This window comes from Pelodiscus sinensis, chromosome 3 (assembly GCF_052426305.1).
Source record: "Pelodiscus sinensis isolate ZL-2025 chromosome 3, ASM5242630v1, whole genome shotgun sequence".
NCBI classification, from domain to species: Eukaryota; Metazoa; Chordata; order Testudines; family Trionychidae; genus Pelodiscus; species Pelodiscus sinensis.
In genome coordinates this window covers 184,162,433-184,181,091 of record NC_143054.1, presented here as the reverse complement: position 1 = coordinate 184,181,091, position 18,659 = coordinate 184,162,433, and the positions used below count along the sequence as shown (strand labels likewise).

Here is an 18,659-nt window from a genome sequence, read left to right as displayed (position 1 = left end):
GCGGCAACTCCCCACGAGCCGGGTGCCCAGCGAGCAACGGCAACATCCGGGGCTCACGCCAGTGCTCCCGCGGCAGGCGTCACTCGGGGCGGAAGTGACGTCTCCGTGGGCCCGGGCTACGTCGATCTTTTAGCCCGGCTTCGCCCGCACGTGGGGTGCTGCATGGAAGGGCCGGTGGAGGACGGGGCCGGGGTCCCAGCCCCGCAGACCCAGGGCGCGGCGGAGGCCGGCGGCTTTATCAAGGTCCCCCGGCGGGGCAAACGGAAGCGACGGGCGGCCGAGCTGGAGCGGGGCGGGGCCCCCATGGACACGGGGCAGCCCCGGCCCAGCAAGAGGCCCAACTTCCCCCCCGTCTCCGCGGACGCGCTCAGGGTGAGACGGGACGCGCCGGGCCTTGGGCCTAATCTCGGGGGTGTCGCTCCGGGGCCCCGCGCTGCCCGGTCCGCTGTCACCGAGCCCTGCTCGCCGGGGGCCGCCATGGGGGAGGAAGCTCCCCTGCGCCGCCTCCGTGCCAAGGCCGAGCTCCTAGCGTGGCTCACAGCTGGGTCCGGCCGCCAGCCGTGTGGCAGCCCGGGGTTTGGGGAGGGGGGGTGTCCTGTCGCCTTAGGGCTGTAGATAAGGGCGCAGTGGGAGTACCGGGGGCAGCGGAGACGTTGTTAGGTTTCACCTCCCTGCCGATGAAGCTGTCGTGTTGAGGGATGTTGTTAATTTGAAAGCTGATTTATTTATTTTTTTTAAGCAAGAAAAGTAGTCGAGGGCGCTAGACCTAATCTTGACTCCACCCGTAAACTTCTCTGGTTTTGCGGCTACGGAATTGTTTCATGGGTTTTCTCCTTTTGTTTTTTGTATACAAACATGATAAATGACCGTGCTGGGAAATAATGAGACCAGTAAGTCGTGTGCTGAAGGATGTAACTAGAAAAAAGCAGCCACTTTCTCCTCTTTTCAGCTCAAGTGATATTAGAAATAATAGGTACACATTTTTAGATGGAAGTGTAACTTTTCAGTGGACTATGTCCCTTTAGCTAGAATTTAGATTTCCGGTTTTATAGTAATTTTTGCAGACACACTTTTTCTCCAGTGAAGATGAGCTTGTTAACTTGGTACTGAAGAGCATTGTTTTGAAACTAAGCAAGAGTAGTTGGGGAAACATTTGCAGCAAGAAGTTTCAGCTTTTTAAAAGTTGAAGTAATTGCTAATAACTCTCCAGTACCCTGGCACTGCCTGTTCACAGTAAAATTGCACTAAAGCTAATCTTTTAAATTAAAGATTGATATGGTACACAGATTAAGAAGGAAAAGTATCTACAACGAGGTGTCATGTTTGAATGATCTAAACCTAAAAGTTTTGCTAAGAATTTTGAGATACATACAGTCCATAATGAGCATTGACCTAGATTTAGATGTGCAAGTTAAACAGTACAATTTAGGTATTGGTGAACAAGTATTTGGTTATATCACTCGTGGACAGTTTTACAGAGTTTATTGTGGAAAGTAAATATGTTATCAAGTGGCAATTGTCCCTCAGTCCGTCAGTATTTGGGGAAGGCTGACTGTTGAAAAACAGTCTGGTAAGGAAAGATTTGGGCTACTTCCCTGGCTGCGTTCATCTGTGGTGGTTTTATTCATCTCTCTTGGTACACTCAATGTCCAGTGATGTGTTCCTTGTGAATGTCCTTTGACCAGCTGATGGTGTCCAACACCATGCTCTGCCACATCAGCTGAGTGTAGTGTTGACTGTATATGGAGCCGGTCAACACTGGCTTGTTGGGATTCCAAGTAGGGAAGTTAACTATTGTTTATATAAATGTGAAACAGCTGGAAGCTCTCGCAGTTACACCAGAGGTGGGGAACCTTTTTTGGGTTGGGAGCCGCACAAAAGTGCGAAGCAAATAAAAAAATATATATATCAACCCTCACTGACATAGACACTCTCAACATTCCTCTCCCACACCAGAGCATTGGGGGACCCTGGCTAGTAGATTTTGTGTGCTCCAGCCCTTCAAGGGGACAACGAGGGAGGGCTGGAGCACCAGCGTGGGCACCCGAATGCTGGTGGGGAAACCCTGAGCCTAGGTTACGCGTTTACATGGTGGGGGGCGGAGCTCAGGCGGAGCCAGCTTCCCCCCCTTGACTCTGATAGAGGCAGCAGTATGGGGACAAGCAGCTCATGGGAGCTGATACACATGTACCAGCTCCATCCTGCCCTCCCACCCACCGTGCCACTGTCTCAGTGGGAGGTGGGGGGGGGAAGGCAACTTCATGGAGCTGGCATGCATGGAAAGCCATCTTTTAAGCTGGCTCCGTGAACATGCCAGCTTCTGCATAGCCGCCTCCCCACCCTTCCCCCACCTCCCACAGAGGCGGCAGCATGGGATGGCAGGCAGAAGCCTCTGAGAGGCAGCAAAGGGGAGGAGGTGACACTGGAGCCAGCATGTATAGAGAGCCAGATTAAAAACTGGCTCCCCCTGGAACCAGATTCCATCCCCTTTCCTTGCTGCCTCTGATATAGAGGCAGTATGTGTGTGGGGGAGGGGAATTGTGTATAGTTGATATGATTAATTTATAAGCCTAGGTTTATCAGTTAATCATGTAATCAACTATACGCTAACATCCCTAATCCCAAAGTGCCCAGGACTCCCAAGTATCAACGCATAGGTTTGCACCTTGTACTTCCAAGCTCTCATGGTGTGGGCCAGAGAAGCGTACTTCTCTATCTTCTGACATCGGGCATGGTAGAAGGCTAGATTCCTGTTCTCAAAAGGCACCGTGATGTCCACTGTGATGATCTTTCTTTGCTCCTCTTGGCGATGTCTGGGAGTTGCTGGCTGATCATTCTGAAGATGGCGGAGTTGATGAAAGCCTTCCTCCTGGCCGGTGGGATGGCTCTGACTAGGTGATCCTGGATGACATTGTCGCATCTGCCAGGTTCTGGGGTGCGGCATGCATCCACACAGGACCAGTGTTCTCTTTAAGCTGTGCGCTTGTGCAGCCAATCAGGAGAGATTCAGATGCCACCCAGCTGATTAGCAGAGCATCCACAGCTAGGTATTTTTATTTCTACTGGTGGTCCACGTTGCCTTGACACACACACAAATGTATTCTGCACATGGATAAAAAAGAGTAGCGGGAACGATGCACTAGATATGGGGTAGTGTTTCGGTGGCATAGCCACATATCCTGCACCACTTTCCCCACTTCCCATAGTGGAAGACTCCATTCAGCAGAATGCAGTTGAGCCAGACCAGGTGGATGTACCACCAACTTAGCAAACCAGCTGAATTTTGTGAAAAGAAACGAAGGAGAAGAACCATTAAAAAGTTTTGTAACCACATAGCCACAGAAGTTTACAAGTGGACTCCAGACCGGTCTAATATCTATCATAAATAAAATATAAAACTTCTTTCCCTGAACTGGCAGACTCTGCGTCTTTTGAAATTTTAGAGCTACTGTGTTCTTTACCACTCTTTTCTTTCATTGGTGCTGTGACTTCAAGGCAATAACGTGATTTGAAGATTGAACAGTCTGAGAGGCTGTCCTTTTGCAAGAATGATCATAATGATTAGTTCTCCTTAAACTTTCTTTTTTTTTTTAGAGCGGAAAAGATGAAATGAGGAAAATTCCTGTACCAGCAAACAGATACACCCCCCTGAAAGAGAACTGGATGAAAATATTCACACCTATTGTAGAACACTTGCATCTTCAAATCAGATTTAATTTAAAAACAAGAAATGTAGAAATCAAGGTAAGGAGAAAACTCTTTCCCTGTATTTTCATGCAGCACATCAGTTAGCTGAATTAGCACAAAAACTTGTTAATTATCTAGATCTCAGCTATTACCTATTGGAAACTAATGTGGAGCCCTGTAAAACTTGCATGATCAAAATACAACTTACTAGTTGTCAGGTACTTTACTCATAAACAATTAATAACATTTAGTGAAAGGGATTAACACGTGCAATGCTGACTTTCAGGATCAGTTTCTCTCTCTAACTGGACATCCTTGTAAGGGAGGGAAAAATCAATTTTTGGAGCAGGAAAATTTTGGCTGTGAACCAACTGCTAGATCTTACTGCAGAACAAAAGGCTTTGTAAATAATTAAGACTTTATTACACTTTTGTTGCTGTTATAAGTACAGGTTTTCTGGCTGTTAAATCCCATAATGATTTTTTTTTATTCATCATAGCACAGGAGTGGGCAGTAATTTTTGAATGAGGGCCACTTCAAAAATGTTTGAAGTGGTTGCAGGCTGCCTCAAAGGGGTGGAGCCTCAGATGGAAGAGGCGGAGCCTTGGGCAGAAGGGACAGACATTTAAATAGCAGGAGTTGAAAGGGCTCACGCCTCCCCTGCGACTCCCAGGCATCACGTTCGTGGGGGATGGGAGCTGTATGCCCTTTCAATTCTTGATATTTAAAGGGCTCTCTGCTAGCATGTTGCATAGGAGTTGAGGACGCTTGAGCCTTTTCACCTGTTCCTATATAAAGGGCTCACACCTTCCCTGTGCCTGCCGGACAGTGTATTGCCTGACAGCCATGGGGAAGGCCTGAGCCCTTTAAACCAGGGCTACTTAACCCATAGACCACATGCACCCATGGCCCATTTGTTTGTGGCCTGCGGTGTGGTTTGGGATTATGCGGGGCTCAACGCGTGGCCTGCAGGTGGGATCCTTTGAACATGGCCTTCACTGGGAATATGCTCCACAACAGCGAGGCGCCTCCGAGGCGGGGTGAGCATTGAAAGATGCAAACGGATGGGCTGTCTGGGACAGATGGGTACAGGGCGTTGGCATTTCTAGCCCCCAGGGAGGAGGTGCCAGGAGCACCGGGGCATTATGGGAATTGTTGGCTGGTTAGCCTGGTGAGCAGAGCCTGAGAGGTGCTGACTGGCTTACACTGGCCATGTTTGGGTCCGGCACCAAAAAGCACTGGATTCAGCACATGCTGAGGGTCACAGTTTAAATGTAGTTGCATGTACATACAAATATATGCAAATAGCTTCTTTCACGTTGATGGCATGAATACAAAGATTAAGCCATGGCACTGGACCCAAATGTGGCCAGTGTGAGCCAGTCAGGCTCTATCCACAAGGCTAAGTAGCTAGCACTTCCTACAATGCCACGGTGCTCCTGGCACCTCCTCCCTGGGGGCTAGAAATGCTGACACCCTGTACCCATCTGTTCCAGCCAGTCCGTCCGCTTGCATGCTCACCCCACCTGGGAGACGCCTCGCCATTGTAGAGTGTGTTCCCAGTGGAGGCCATATTCACAGGATCCCACTTGCGGGCCACGTGTTAAGTCCCGGGTAAATCCAACCATACTGCAGGTCACAAACGAATGGGCCATGAGCTGCATGCAGCCCGTGGGCCGCATGTTGAGTACCCCTGCTCTTGAATGTGTTTGAACAATTAGAGGAAGTTATTTACTGGTTGAACCTCTCTAGTCCAGAACTCTCTGATCCAGAAACATCTGTCATCCGGCATGATTTTAGTTAGCTGGATGTCCAATTTTCATGGGTGTGGCCAAGTTTCCAGTGGTCCCATAAAGTTTGTTTACAACCACCAGTCCTAGCTCTGTCTTCTGTGATGTTACTTAGCTCTAATTTATTCCTAAGTGTCCTCTAACAGCCCAGTAATTAGACATGTTGGTAATGCTGCTAGACAATATTGACCTCCCATGGCCAGGAAAATTCTCCCATTCAGAACCAGTCAGATACTGAGGGTGCCAGATTAGAGAGGTTCAACCTATTCTAACTTTTTTGGTATCACAATATTAAAATGCTATTCAAAATGTACAGCAATTTTTCTTTTTGAAAAAAAAAATGGATGCCTCCCACCATCAAAAGAAATTCCAATAAAATCCAGCATGATTTCCTCCCTGAGCCTCTAGCACTTGATGGTTCTACTTGAGTCTTTGGACTTGCTTTCCTTCTCCACCTACTCCAGTATCCTCAATCTCTTTATTTTTTTTTTTTTATTTTTTTTTTTTTGTCTTTTAATCTCACCTTCCACCCCCTATACATACATTTATTTTTGGAGCTTCAGGGAGTAGCCAAATTAGTCTGTTACAGAAAAAAACAACACATGGTCTGGTAGCACTTTATAGACTAACAAAACATGTGGATGGTATCATGAACTTTCGTGGGCACAGCCCACTTCTTCAGATGACCCGAGTTATGAGTTTGGGATATGAAAACTCGAAATAAATAGGAGAGGGGAAGGGGAGAGAGAGAGAGCATCATTAAGTATCTGGAGAATGAGTGCTTAAACCTAAGCAGATAAAAATCAAAGTCCATAGATAGATAGATTCCCAAGACAGGAAGGATACCACTAGGAGAGCTGTTAGCATTTTCACTGGTTATTAAGTACTTTCTGGGTGTCTGGCTGGTGAGTCTTGCCCACGTGCTCAGGGTTTAGCTCAGTGGTCCCCAACACGGTGCCCGCGGGTGCCATGGCGCCTGCGGGGCCATTTTTGTGCGCCCGCCAAGTGCTTGGGGCTGGCCTGGCCCTGGGCACGTGGTGCATGCGCTGTGCCGGAGCCGGCCCGGGTGCATGGTAAGCGCCGGCACCGGGAGTGCCACGAATTGGCAGCTCATGCCCCGGGCGCGCGGCGCTTGGAGGACGGGGGGAGCGCCGGTCCTGGGCGCGTGGCGCTTAGGAGGAGCGCTGGCCCCGGGCGCGTGGCGCCGGCGTGCGATGCTTGGGGTGGGAGCGCCGGCCCCAGGCGCGCGGCGCTTAGGAGGAGCGCCGGCCCCAGGCGCGCGGCGCTTAGGAGGAGCGCCGGCCCCGGGCGCGCGGCGCTTGAGGGGGGGCGCGCGGCGCTTGAGGGGGGGCGCCGGCCCAGGCACGCAGCACTTGGGGGAGGAAGGGGCGCCAGCCCCCGAGCACGCGGCTATGGGGGGGCCGCCCACCCCCTGGTGCCCGGCAGGCAAACGGCCACGCCCCCTGGCGCTCGGCAGCCTCTAAAGGTTGGGGACCACTGGTTTAGCTGATCGCCATATTTGGGGTAGTGAAGGAATTTTCCCCCAGGGTAGATTGGCAGGGGCCCTGGAGGTTTTTCGTCTTCCTCTGTACTGTGGGGTACTGGTCACAGCTGGAGGATTCTCTGCATCTTGGGGTCTTCAAACTATTTGAAGGCTTCAATATCTGAGATATAAGTGAGAGGATTATTGTAGGAGGGGGTGGGTGACATTCTGTGGCCTGCATTGTGCAGGGGGTCAGACTAGATGATCTTAATGGTCCCTTCTGACCTTAAAGTCTATGAGTAAGTAGGTAGTGTCCCAACCAACCTATATCATGAATGAGTCCATTAGCATGTGAATTGAATTTGTGGATGAACTGTGATTCCAGGCGCTTCCCAGTAGATCTTGCTTGTGGAGCTGTTTTGTGACAAGACAGCTACTTGCAGGTTTATCAGACTGTTGTTTGGCAGGCTGAAATGCTCACCAATAGGTTTCTGTATGTTCCCTTTACATATATCCAATTTGTGTCCATTGATTCTTTATTTCCATACTCAGTACAAGCATGATTTGATCTGTTCAATCTTTATATAAATCAGAAAAGAAAGCCCACCTTAATCCCTTATCACTTTTAATTAATTGACCAATCTTTCCCCCTGCATTTCTGAACTCAATTTCCTTTGCAACATTCACTGTGTAGGGTTCTCTTATTCCATTTTCATCCTAGATCCCTTCCATTCATGCTTCTGCCCACTATTCTGTGGTAAAAGTCATAGAATTAAAGACTGGGCAGGACCCACCAGATTATGTAGCCTATTTGTATCAGACCACTAACACCTCCCAGCATATACGCTCTAATTGATGTAGACCAAAATATTACAGCTTACAGGATTCTAGATTGGTGCCAGAGAGAAAGAATATGTCTGTCGCTCCTAATTCCAAGGCCCCTACAATAGCAGGGAAATGATTAAGGAGATGGCCAGAGAATCCTGGCAAGTGACTCAGTGTTTAGTGAATGGGCCCATCCTGTCCAGTCTCCTATTTCCAGCTATGACTGCCCCTGATGCTTCAGAGAAATGAGATAGGGGGATGACCAGAAAATACAGTGCTTTCACTGTCACCAGTCTTCAGTACAGGCAGTCCCCGGGTTACGTACAAGATAGGGACTGTAGGTTTGTTCTTAAGTTGAATCTGTATGTAAGTTGGAACTGGCGTCAGCCGCTGCTGAAACTGATCAGTTTCAACCGCGGCTGAATCTGGACACCAGTTCTGACTTACATACAGATTCAACTTAAGAAACCCAGGCGTCCCCAAGTCAGCTGCTGCTGAAACTGATCAGGGGCTGATTCCAGGAAGCCTGGGGCAGAGCAGCTGGGGTGCTGCCGGGTTGGTCCGGAGCGGCGCTGCGGGACCAACCCAGCAGCCCCCAGCTGTTCTACCCCAGGGGTAGGCAAGAAAAGCCTGGTCTGTTGGGGGGGGGGGGGGGGAGCACTAGCTGCACCCCCCCCCCCCCCAGCAGACCAGGGAGACGGGGGTGGCAGGACCGCCCAAGTCCTCCACGGCTTTGCTCCGTCTCCCTGGTCTGCTGACCTGGGAGACGCGGAGCAAAGCTGCAAAGCATGCGGGCAGCGGGACAGTCCAGGCGCGCCGCGGCTGTCCCACTGCGGGCGTGCTCCGAGGCTTTGCTCCCCATCTCCCTGGTCTGCTGGTCGGGAGACGGGGAGCAAAGCTGCGGAGCACGCCCGCAGGGGGACAGCTCAAGCGCGCCCGGGCTGTCCCGCTGCGGGCGTGCTCCAAGGCTTTGCTCCCCGTCTCCCTGCAGACCAGGGAGACGGGGAGCAGCTTTTCTCGCCCCGGAGGATGGGGGCGGCGGACCGCGGCGCATCTGGGCGTCCCGCCGCTCCCGTCCTCTGGGGTGAGAAAAGCCCCGTTCGTAACTGCGGATCCGACATAAGTCGGATCCGCGTAACTCGGGGACTGCCTGTATGTACTTCCAGCCATGAGGCTCAGTTTCTTCCATTTATCTTCCTTGCTCAGTTGTCTACTTTGTTGCTGTCTCATTTTATTGCTCTTGAAAGTTTGCATGCTTGACTTCTGTGGTTATATTCCTGCATTGCTCTGCCTGTAGTGTTTCAATTTGAGAGTCCTCCTCTTTATTTCCTGGTGGTGGTCACACAAGGCTTTCTTGTGGGTCACCTTTTTTCCCTTAGATGTTTAAATGATTTTATTTCCTTTATGTTGACGACACACAAATTTATTCTTGAGCTATTTCCTTGTATAGATCTGTATTTCTGTATGTCACTGACATCTCATAAGACACCCCCCCCCCCCAAAAAAAAAATCACTATTATCTGATCTGACCTCCTGGATGGTATAGTCAGCAACATTTGTATCAAGCTCTTAATGTCTGTTTCATCTGGAGCATATCTTTAGAAGGTTATCTAGTTTAATCTAAGGACTTCAAATGAAGGAAAATCTACCACATACTTAAGTAGAATCTCATAGATGTGTAGTCATTAACTTTAATCTCAACCTGGCCAAAATTGTGGGCTTCCTGCACAGACAGTTCTTGGTAGGGGTCCCAGTGTTGTGCTTAAAAGAAGCACATGAGATCTTTTTCAGGGGGATATGGCAACATGCCGTATTTATTGATAATATAACAAAGTAACACGCACAACACACAGATTTCCTGCTGATGGAATAGTTATCAGTCTGTTGCTCGACCCAACCTATTAGCCAGATAAGTTGTGTATTAGGGAGGAGCTAGGTTCTCGTCAGTCCAGACGGGTGCTTCATGGTTGTAGCAGGACAGAACTCGAAGAACCGTACAAGACACCCCATTCTTGTTTTTTTTTCCTTCCACGTGAGTCTATGCATTTTGCCTTATCAGGCCTTAATCAGTCATTCAGCATCACAATCAGTCTTTCTGCAACGTGTGTTTATCTGGAGGTTGTTTTTACAGTCGGGTGTTATCTTCCGGTGAAAGTTGTTATCAGTTCCTTATCAAAGAGTGCTTGACTTCAGGGTTTGTCAATCTGCCTGGGTAGTCTGCTTCTTCAGTGTGCTTTTGCTTAGTTGATAATTATTTGGTGCTTCTGAGTCTCTGGCTCCTCCTTCTGAGTCTCTGATGCCTCTGACCATCTGGGCATGCAGTGGCCTTCACACTTATCTCTCCTAAAATACACTCTGTCTCTCATACAAACAATACATTTACACAATTGCGGCATGGAACAAAGGGTACTTTTAGTCACTTCAACAAAGTTACAAAGTCTTTCAACATTAAATTTCCTTCTGTCTATTACAAAGCTTTACCTAACACTAACATTACTATGCATTACAATGTTCTCTCCCTTCACTTCAACATCAGAAGGTGCTAACATCAAACAGAGCTGGAGCTAAGTTAACAAAGCTGCCTGGTCTGTCTGAGGCCTATGTGTTTAAATTGAATCCAAACCTTATGCTCTCACATACATCCATTCTAACTAACTTATTACCTACAAAATTACAAGGCTACACCAGCAAACAAATCCCTGTGCTGGAAGGAGATGTTAGCGGGGGTTCCTTTCATACAAGTTTACTAATAATCTGGTAGACGGGGCCTGCTGCTGGTGGCCATCAAACTGTGTAGTGCCAACCCTGGTTCTCATCTTGCAGCTCTCTGTTTTGGGATGACATGGGATTTATTCCAGAAGAAGGAAAACCTCCGTCCCCCATCCTTCTGGCAGAGGACTTTGTTGGGCATAAACTGACTTGGTGTAGAGAGAGGCTGCCCAGCATTGGTTGGTTGGGCTCAGTAGCAACATAAATTTTCATGGTGGTGCACCAGCATTAATTGAAGGCATTGTTAATTCAGGAGAACTCTGGGTCTTTGGACCCAAGCAAGTAGATCTGACAGCAGAAGGTTGACTTGGGGCACTGGTATATTTCCACCTGGTGAGTAGACGTGTTGTGGGCTAGAAGATATTAGGTGAGATTCTCAAGTCATGATCTCTCACATGATGATTGATTTTTGTTTATATTATAGACTTGCAAAGAGACAAAAGATGTAAGTGCTCTGACAAAAGCAGCTGACTTTGTAAAAGCATTTATTCTTGGATTTCAAGTTGAGGTGAGTCTTCAGCAGACCGAACGCCCAATCACCTATAAATTGTGGAATAAGTAGGGATAATAGAATCCTGCTTGCTAGAAATTGTTGGTTTCTACAGGAATGCTGGTCATGGGATATAGGTTTTATCTAGTTTCCTGAAATAAACTTGCCTTTGTAAAGCTAGAGAGGAGAGTGTGTTGTGTAAACATTTAATTTCAACACCACACCAAAGGGATACATTGAATCTCTGATGATTTGCCCCCCCCCCCCTTTGGAGGGGGACCTAGCAAATTAAAACGAATATATCTGTTTTGCTTATATCTATCATGTACTTTTGAATAAGAGAGTCTGATTCTTCAAAACTTTAAAATGCACCAGATAAGCTAAGTGGTTATTTTTTTAAAGGTCTTTTGGTTTAAAAAATACTTGTTATTTTGGTCCTTAAAATAAGTCATGAATTGATTGTCAGGGTTGTATACTGGCTTCAACATTTTAAATTTTCATCTTAATGAACTTTCCTTGATCTGCATATTCTGGTGGGAGGTAGCTATATTGTTTGTAGAGATGGTAACGGGCAGCTAAAGCTCCTTCAGGATTCCTTATACAGGACCATAGGCTCACCCAACTAATTCTTCAGTGGATTAGCCTGATGCTGTTTGTTACATTGTGTGAGGTCAGTCTGTGAATGTTTTATTATTTACATGTCTTAAAAGGTATATAATGCAGCTCCTTAAGCATGCTCTGTGATCTGTATTTGGCAGTGTTATAATCTAATTTTTAAAAATATTTTAGGATGCTCTTGCTCTCATCAGATTAGATGACCTTTTTCTAGAATCTTTTGAAGTTACAGATGGTAAGTGTTTTGTGCAATACTTTCAGTAGTGTATCAGGTGTTGTGTTCTGAGCCAAAAGAAAACTGCCCTTGAATATTCAGTAGAACTTGCGAGCCATTGAGTTATATTATAGCGTAGTACAGGCAGTCCCCGAGTTACGCGGATCCGACTTACGTCGGATCCGCAGTTACGAACGGGGCACTTCCTCTCCCTGGTCTCGAGCAGACCAGGGAGAGGAAGCAAAGCGGCGGCGGAACGCGCGGCCAGCTGACAGCCCAGACGCTTCTGGGCTGTCAGCTGGCCGCGCGTTCTGCCGCTCTGCTCTGCTCCGCTCCGCTCTGCTCCCCCTCCCCCTGGTCCGCAGACCAGGGGGAGGGGGAGCAGAGCGGAGCACGTGGCCAGCTGACAGCCCAGACGCGTCTGGGCTGTCAGCTGGCCGCGCGTTCCGCCGCTCTGCTGTGCTCCGCTCTGCTCCCCCTCCCCCTGATCTGCAGGGTGGGGGGGGAGCAGAGCGGAGCACGAGGCCAGCTGACAGCCCAGATGCATCTGGGCTGTCAGCTGGCCGCGCGTTCTGCCGCTCTGCTCTGCTCCGCTCTGCTCCCCCTCCCCTGGTCTGCAAACCATGGGGGGGGGGGGGAAGCAGAGCGGAGCACGCGACCAGCTGACAGCCCAGAAGCGTCTGGGCTGTCAGCTGGCTGCGGGTTCCTCCGCTCTGTTCTACTCTGCTCCCCCTCCCCCTGGTCTGCAGACCTGGGGGACGGGGAGCAGAGCAGAGCAAAGCCACGGAGCCCGAGGGCAGCAGGATAGCCACGGTGCGTCTGGGCTGTCCCGCTGCCCCCGTGCTCCGCGGCTTTGCTCCGGACGCCTGTGGTACAGCAGCTGGGGCGCTGCCGGTTGGTCCCGTAGCGCCGCTCTGGGTGCCACTGGACCAACCCAGCAGCACCCCAGCTGCTCTGCCCCAGGTGTCCCCTAGTCAGCAGCTGCTGAAAATGACCAGTGGCTGACTACAGGAAGCCCCTGCCCCAGGCTTCCTGGAATCAGCCGCTGATCAGTTTCAGCAGCAGCTGACTTGGGGATGCCTGGGGTTCTTAAGTTGAATCTGTATGTAAGTCAGAACTGGCGTCCAGATTCAGCCACTGTTGAAACTGATCAGTTTCAGCAGCGGCTGAATCTGGACGCCAGTTCCGACTTACATACAGATTCAACTTAAGAACAAACCTACAGTCCCTATCTTGTACGTAACCCGGGGACTGCCTGTATATAAGTGAACAGCATTATTCCTGGCAATACAGTACAGTAGCGCATACAACTGAATTTAACAAGCATTTATGGCAACACACTGCTATAGTGTGTTTTGCCAAAGCAGCAATCTAAGGAGACCTCATCACAACACTTCTGTTGTATCTTAGTTGAAAAGTAGGGGGACTCTACTGGGCTCCTGTGAGGTTTGATCAGTTGCCCTGTGCTTAATGCTGTACAAAATAAGACAGATCTTGTTCCAAGGAGCTCAGAGCCTAAATAGCAATTTAAGAATTAGCAAACCTGTGCTGCATTTTTTTTTAAACATTGTGTGGACTAATAGATATATCTGCTATGAAGGGAGGAGCAGCATTGCAAAGGTGATACCTTTACCTTGAATTTAAGACAGGTAAACAAAGTTATGTAGCAGATATATTGCTTCCTGTAGTAAGTAGTCACCCTGTGCCGTTCACTACTGTGGCAGGGCAGTCTTTCTGTACTCAGGTGTTTTGGGTTTGTTTTTTTGAGGGGCTGGATAACAACATGACCAGCAACACTCCTTATGCAATCTTGAAAAAGCATGAAAGTCTCCTTGAGTATATGTTGCTTCCCCGTGAGTAGGGGAAGACGTTTTTTTCCTATGCATGTGCAGCAGTGCAAAACTAACTAGAATGCATGGTGGCGGTATGGCTGCCTTTTTCCTAAAATGTCACAAATTTTCTTGAGTGTTAGAAGCAGTGTATTAGACCTTTCAGGTCAATCTTGCCTATATTCCTAATCTGGATTTCCTGTTTTCTTGACCTAATTAATTTTGGGTGTGTGGTGGGGAATCAGTTCTGGATTTTAAACTAACGGGTGGTAATGATGTTTTGGCCCTGTCTTCGCTACAGCTGACTCCACTCATCAAGCTGCGTGGAGCTGTACACAAACAAACAAAAAATCAAAAGACCCCTACCATTACAAAACACTACACTGCACATATAGTTTTCTCATCTTCTCCCTGAGGAACCACAGCTGACACACGTTGGTTACATTACTTAATGCACTAATGGAAGGTGCTTGGATACAAAGAAATAAGGATAAAGATGGGCAAGATATGGCCCACCAAGCATTTTGATCTGGCCCAAGGTGTGTTCTCTGCCTGCTGCAGCCTTGGGCTGTTCAAAACAGATTGGTGCTCCCTCCATGTGCCTCTAGCATTGCACGCCTCTTGTAAAGGGTGCGGGAGAGAGACTTTGTGCACTGACCCTGCCCTATCATTGCAGCTCTCATTGCTGCCCCTGCTGTATGGCGCAGACCATATAGTGGGAGCAGCCAGCTGTTTTAAGCAGTTTGGAGCTGTGGCAGACAGAAAGCTTGCCTTGGACCAGATGGGCTTTTGGCTGGGAGCCGCCTAGGTAAGCACCTCCCAGCCAGTGTTTGCATCTAGCACTATATCCCCTCCCGCATCCCAACTCCCTGTCCCAGATCACTACCCAAACCCTCTGCACCTCCTCTCCTTCAGGTCCCAACTTCCCGTATAGTGATGTAAAATCCTGTTTCATTGGTTAACCCATTGTTTAACCGGTTAACCAATTAAAGGTGGCACGAGCTGGGGGGCCAGAGCAGCCCTGTCTGTAGGGTTCCAGACTCTGGACTCCACCAGTTAACAGGAACCAGTAAGCATCACTTGTTAAAGGTGATGCTAACTGCTATATGACATCCCTACTCCCAGACCCTGTACTCCTCCTCAGGCGAGAATCATCTCCTGCACCCATTCCCCTTTCCCTGACCCTGCACTGCTATCACCTGCCCCTGGTCACAACCTCCTTTCACCCAAACTCCCTCTGACCCTAGTCTCCTGCCCTAAACTTCCTTCTGCACCCAACCTCCATCCCCAGACCCCCACATCCCTTCCATAAAAAAGTGTGGCCCTTAGCCATTTGTCAGTCTTGAAGTGCCCCATCAAAAGTATTGCCCATCTGTGTATAAGAACGAGATGTTTCTAATTTCACTTCTGCTCTATGTGAGCATGTTAATTTCACATCCTCTTGTTTTGATCCTCTCCCAGCTCACATCAGGAATTAGTCCTTGTTCCCCAACCATATGAGCAGTGATTCCTGTTAATCTTACACAGTGGTCATTATATTGGTCTCTGAAACAGAGCTACCTCCGGACTGAACTGCTGTCCTATGGTAGTGTGTCATATAATCCCTATATAGGGTTTCCCTATCTTCAGAGAGACATTTTAATACTGATTCCTGTTTGTAATATGATTTGAAAGACTTGATAACTGCTATTGAAATACATGTAGCTATTTGCTAATGAAATTCAATGTTTTCCCTTGTGTTTTAGTCAAGCCTTTGAAAGGAGATCACCTTTCTAGAGCAATAGGAAGAATAGCAGGAAAAGGTGGAAAAACTAAATTCACTATAGAAAATGTAACTAGGACACGAATAGTTCTTGCTGATACGTAAGTAGACTCTTCATGTTTAATTTCCAGGCAATGTGCAGTTCCAAAAACTTGTATTTGATCAATTATCGATACTTCTTTGCAGTAAACTGAGGATGTTAAATATTAATTAATTTACTAGTTGAGTAGTCGATGGACTTTCCATCAACTAGTCTATAGGCACGTCTGCATTCTTCCTTTGAAATGTACAAAGGTGGAACTCTTGAGAGGGCCCTTGTGGACATACGCGCATGGAGCCTGGTGTTAGTGGGGGACTCAAACCCCCCGCTAACCTAGGGCTCCATGCGGTACTGCTGCTTTGAAAAGCCCCAGCTGACTCCGGGTTCTGCAAAAATGCCACATGGAGCCCAGGGTTAGCTAGGGAGTCCCCATCTGACCCCGGGGCTCTGTGTGGTGCTGCTGCTTTGAAACACTGGCAAGATCAGTGAATATGGGTAGCCATATTCTGTTGTTAAAGATTGAAGGTACAGTACTCAAAATATGAAAATACTTGTTTAAATTGACAAACTAGCCCCCTTTGTGACTGAATCAGCCCTCCAGTGGAATGACGTGGTGAAGAAAAGTTAGATGAGGCCAGCAGGATGTTGGGGATTTGTTCTAATGCTTCCATGTTTGAGGACACTTTAAAGCAGAACCTTGCAGGGGTAGTGCAACTCTACCTTTTCCCTCTTTTGTACACACAAGGCATACCCGCTACATCAGTGGTTCAGTGTTCCCTCTAGTTTTTCCCACCCTTGAGTGGAATTAGTGTGTACCAATATGGAGGTGATGGGTGGAGGTTACACCTTCATATTCGTGCACACAACTCCTGTGACAGAGGTGGGACTAAGGGGCTTTGAGTGTGGAGGGGGCTCAGGGCTGGGACAAGTTTGGCATACAGGAGTGAGGGCTTTGGCTGGGGGTGCAACTGGGGTGCAGGAGAGGGCCTTGAGGTTTGGGGAGGGGCTCTAGGCTGGAGGTGTGGGCTGTATGGCCCTAAGGATGTCACATGGTCCACAGTGGTGTGGGCCACAAGTTGAGAACCACTGTAGTAAAGGAAATGCAGGTGAAGGTTTGTGTTTTAAGATGCATCTTCAGGTACTAACTGCAAATATATAGTTGGCATCCATAGATGTGAGTATGTATATCTTGTATTCAGAAGGGTAGATAATGAATTCATTGTTTGGCATGCTTAGTGTCTTTACATGCAACGTGGAGTCTTGGACTTTCAGATCAGTTTCTGCTCTGGTCACTGCTATTAAACCTGGTTACATCATAACAGCTCAAAATCTTGACCTCTTCAAACTTGGCACCAAGTGAACTAATCCTTACATTTATAGGAAATAAATTATGCCTAAATACTAGAGGAAAGAAATTCCACCTATTGCTGGTAGCATGAAGGAAAAGGAAAACACCACTTCAGTCATGTTACAAATGTTGTAATTAATAATGTAGAAAGTACAAGTGGATTCTAAAGATCTAGTGTGTTCATTCTTGAATCTCATTCACTTGAATGCTGTAACATTAACTACATGCTTAAAGGGAAAACCTTTAAAAAACACTGCTTTGGTTGTTTTACAGGAAAATTCATATATTAGGATCTTTTCAGAATATTAAGATGGCACGCACAGCAATTTGCAATCTCATTTTAGGTAAGCCTTGGTAACTAACCTCAGTCCAAGAACACTGATTTGTTGTAAGATCTTTACTTAAGGGGAAACTGCAATCATTGCTATTTTAAGTAAGGCTTAAATGTTTTGCCAGAAGATTATTCTAAATCTGAACCCATATTTACTCACCTAATTGACTGCTACTCTTTGGAAACAATCCCACCTGTAGGTACTCTGTTTTGTTGCAGAGTAAAGATAACAATTGTTCCTTGATTGTGTACACACCTCCCTGGCTTTGTGCTTTAGGCAGAGAAGAGGACTACACTCACTAGTGACCTTTTCTGTTTCTGGCTTTTGTTTAGCGCTTACCAAAACAGATGAGTTAAAACTAATACAATGAAAAGTTAGCACAGACTTAGTGTTCCATATATAATTTGCCCATTAGCTAGCAATGACTTGGGCAGGAAAGTCTCTTGTAAACAACAAATCTATCATTTAATGCAACTATTTGTGCTTCAATGAAACTTTGCAATGTTGGTCTCCTCTTATGTAAGAATCTGACATTTTGCACCAGATGTTTCCTTAATCTGTTGGCAAACTGATAATTTCTTTTGGAGTTTCTTGTCACACAGGGCAGATTATCTTGGCAATAATGCAGCCACCTTAAGTTTTCATAAACAGCACTGATCTTACAGCAGAGTTTGTACTAATGGTTCTCTCTCAATATTATAACATGTCTCTCTTCTTTGCAGGAAGCCCTCCATCAAAAGTCTATGGCAATATTAGAGCTGTAGCAAGCAGAGCAGCTGAAAGATTCTAAGACTTCAGACTCAAATTTGGGACTCTGTATCCACTATACAGATATTGTTGCAGGAGATCTTAATACACAGTTAATGTGTATAGAAATAAGTGCTGCATGAAGCATACAGGTGCTCAGCCTCATTCAACTTGATTGGGACGCTTAGAAAATAGGGCTGCTTTTGCAGTCTGTTTTCATTCAGATGTCTGATTTGACACTATTTAAGTAATTTAATTTAAACCCTCATGTTCATTAAAGATTAATACTTTATCACTAAAAGTGGTTAATTTTATTTTTATCAATATAAAGCAAGGCTACTCAACTTTGGAAGCTCTGGGGGCTGCAGCTTAAGTGTGGTTGCAGATATATATGCAAATAGCTTTCACAGTGATGGGCATGAATTCAAAAATTAAGGCAAGACTACACAACATGCAGACCCCATTTGTCACTTCTGCTGATATTAATAAAATGCAATATTTACCTGATTTCCACCCATATGACAGAACTTTTAATGAGCAATGACAGTCCAAACTATTGTGCACCAGCCATGTGCTGAGTAGGCCTGATTTAGAGTCAGGAGACCATTGGTTTCAGAAGGAAGTTCTTGGACCAGCAGCAACAGTCATTAATTTTTTGTTTATTACTTTGAGTTATGAAATTCCTAGAGGGGGAAGGAAGTAGAGCCTGTGCATATGAGCTACAGCCC

The 18,659-nt window shown here is 47.2% G+C and overlaps 1 protein-coding gene across 1 annotated transcript; it reads left to right on the top strand.

The window, feature by feature from the left end:
- Positions 1-162: 162 nt before the first annotated feature.
- On the top strand, positions 163-18,232 carry PNO1 (partner of NOB1 homolog). The gene is made up of 7 exons (XM_006114100.4): positions 163-372; positions 3,595-3,744; positions 10,979-11,062; positions 11,834-11,894; positions 15,448-15,565; positions 17,126-17,196; positions 17,907-18,232. The coding sequence occupies exons 1-7, from the start codon at positions 163-165 to the stop codon at positions 17,972-17,974; spliced, it is 762 nt and encodes a 253-aa protein (XP_006114162.2). The 3' UTR covers positions 17,975-18,232.
- The last annotated feature ends 427 nt before the right edge of the window (positions 18,233-18,659 follow it).

What these genes read in the sequence shown, in the direction of transcription:
- PNO1 (XM_006114100.4), top strand. Translation starts at nt 163, where the DNA reads ATGGAAGGGCCGGTGGAGGACGGGGCCGGGGTCCCAGCCCCGCAGACC. An exon ending in CGAATAGTTCTTGCTGATAC is followed by an intron (nt 15,566 to 17,125) that starts GTAAGTAGACTC and finishes GTTGTTTTACAG; the next exon opens with GAAAATTCATATATTAGGAT. An exon ending in AATTTGCAATCTCATTTTAG is followed by an intron (nt 17,197 to 17,906) that starts GTAAGCCTTGGT and finishes TCTTCTTTGCAG; the next exon opens with GAAGCCCTCCATCAAAAGTC.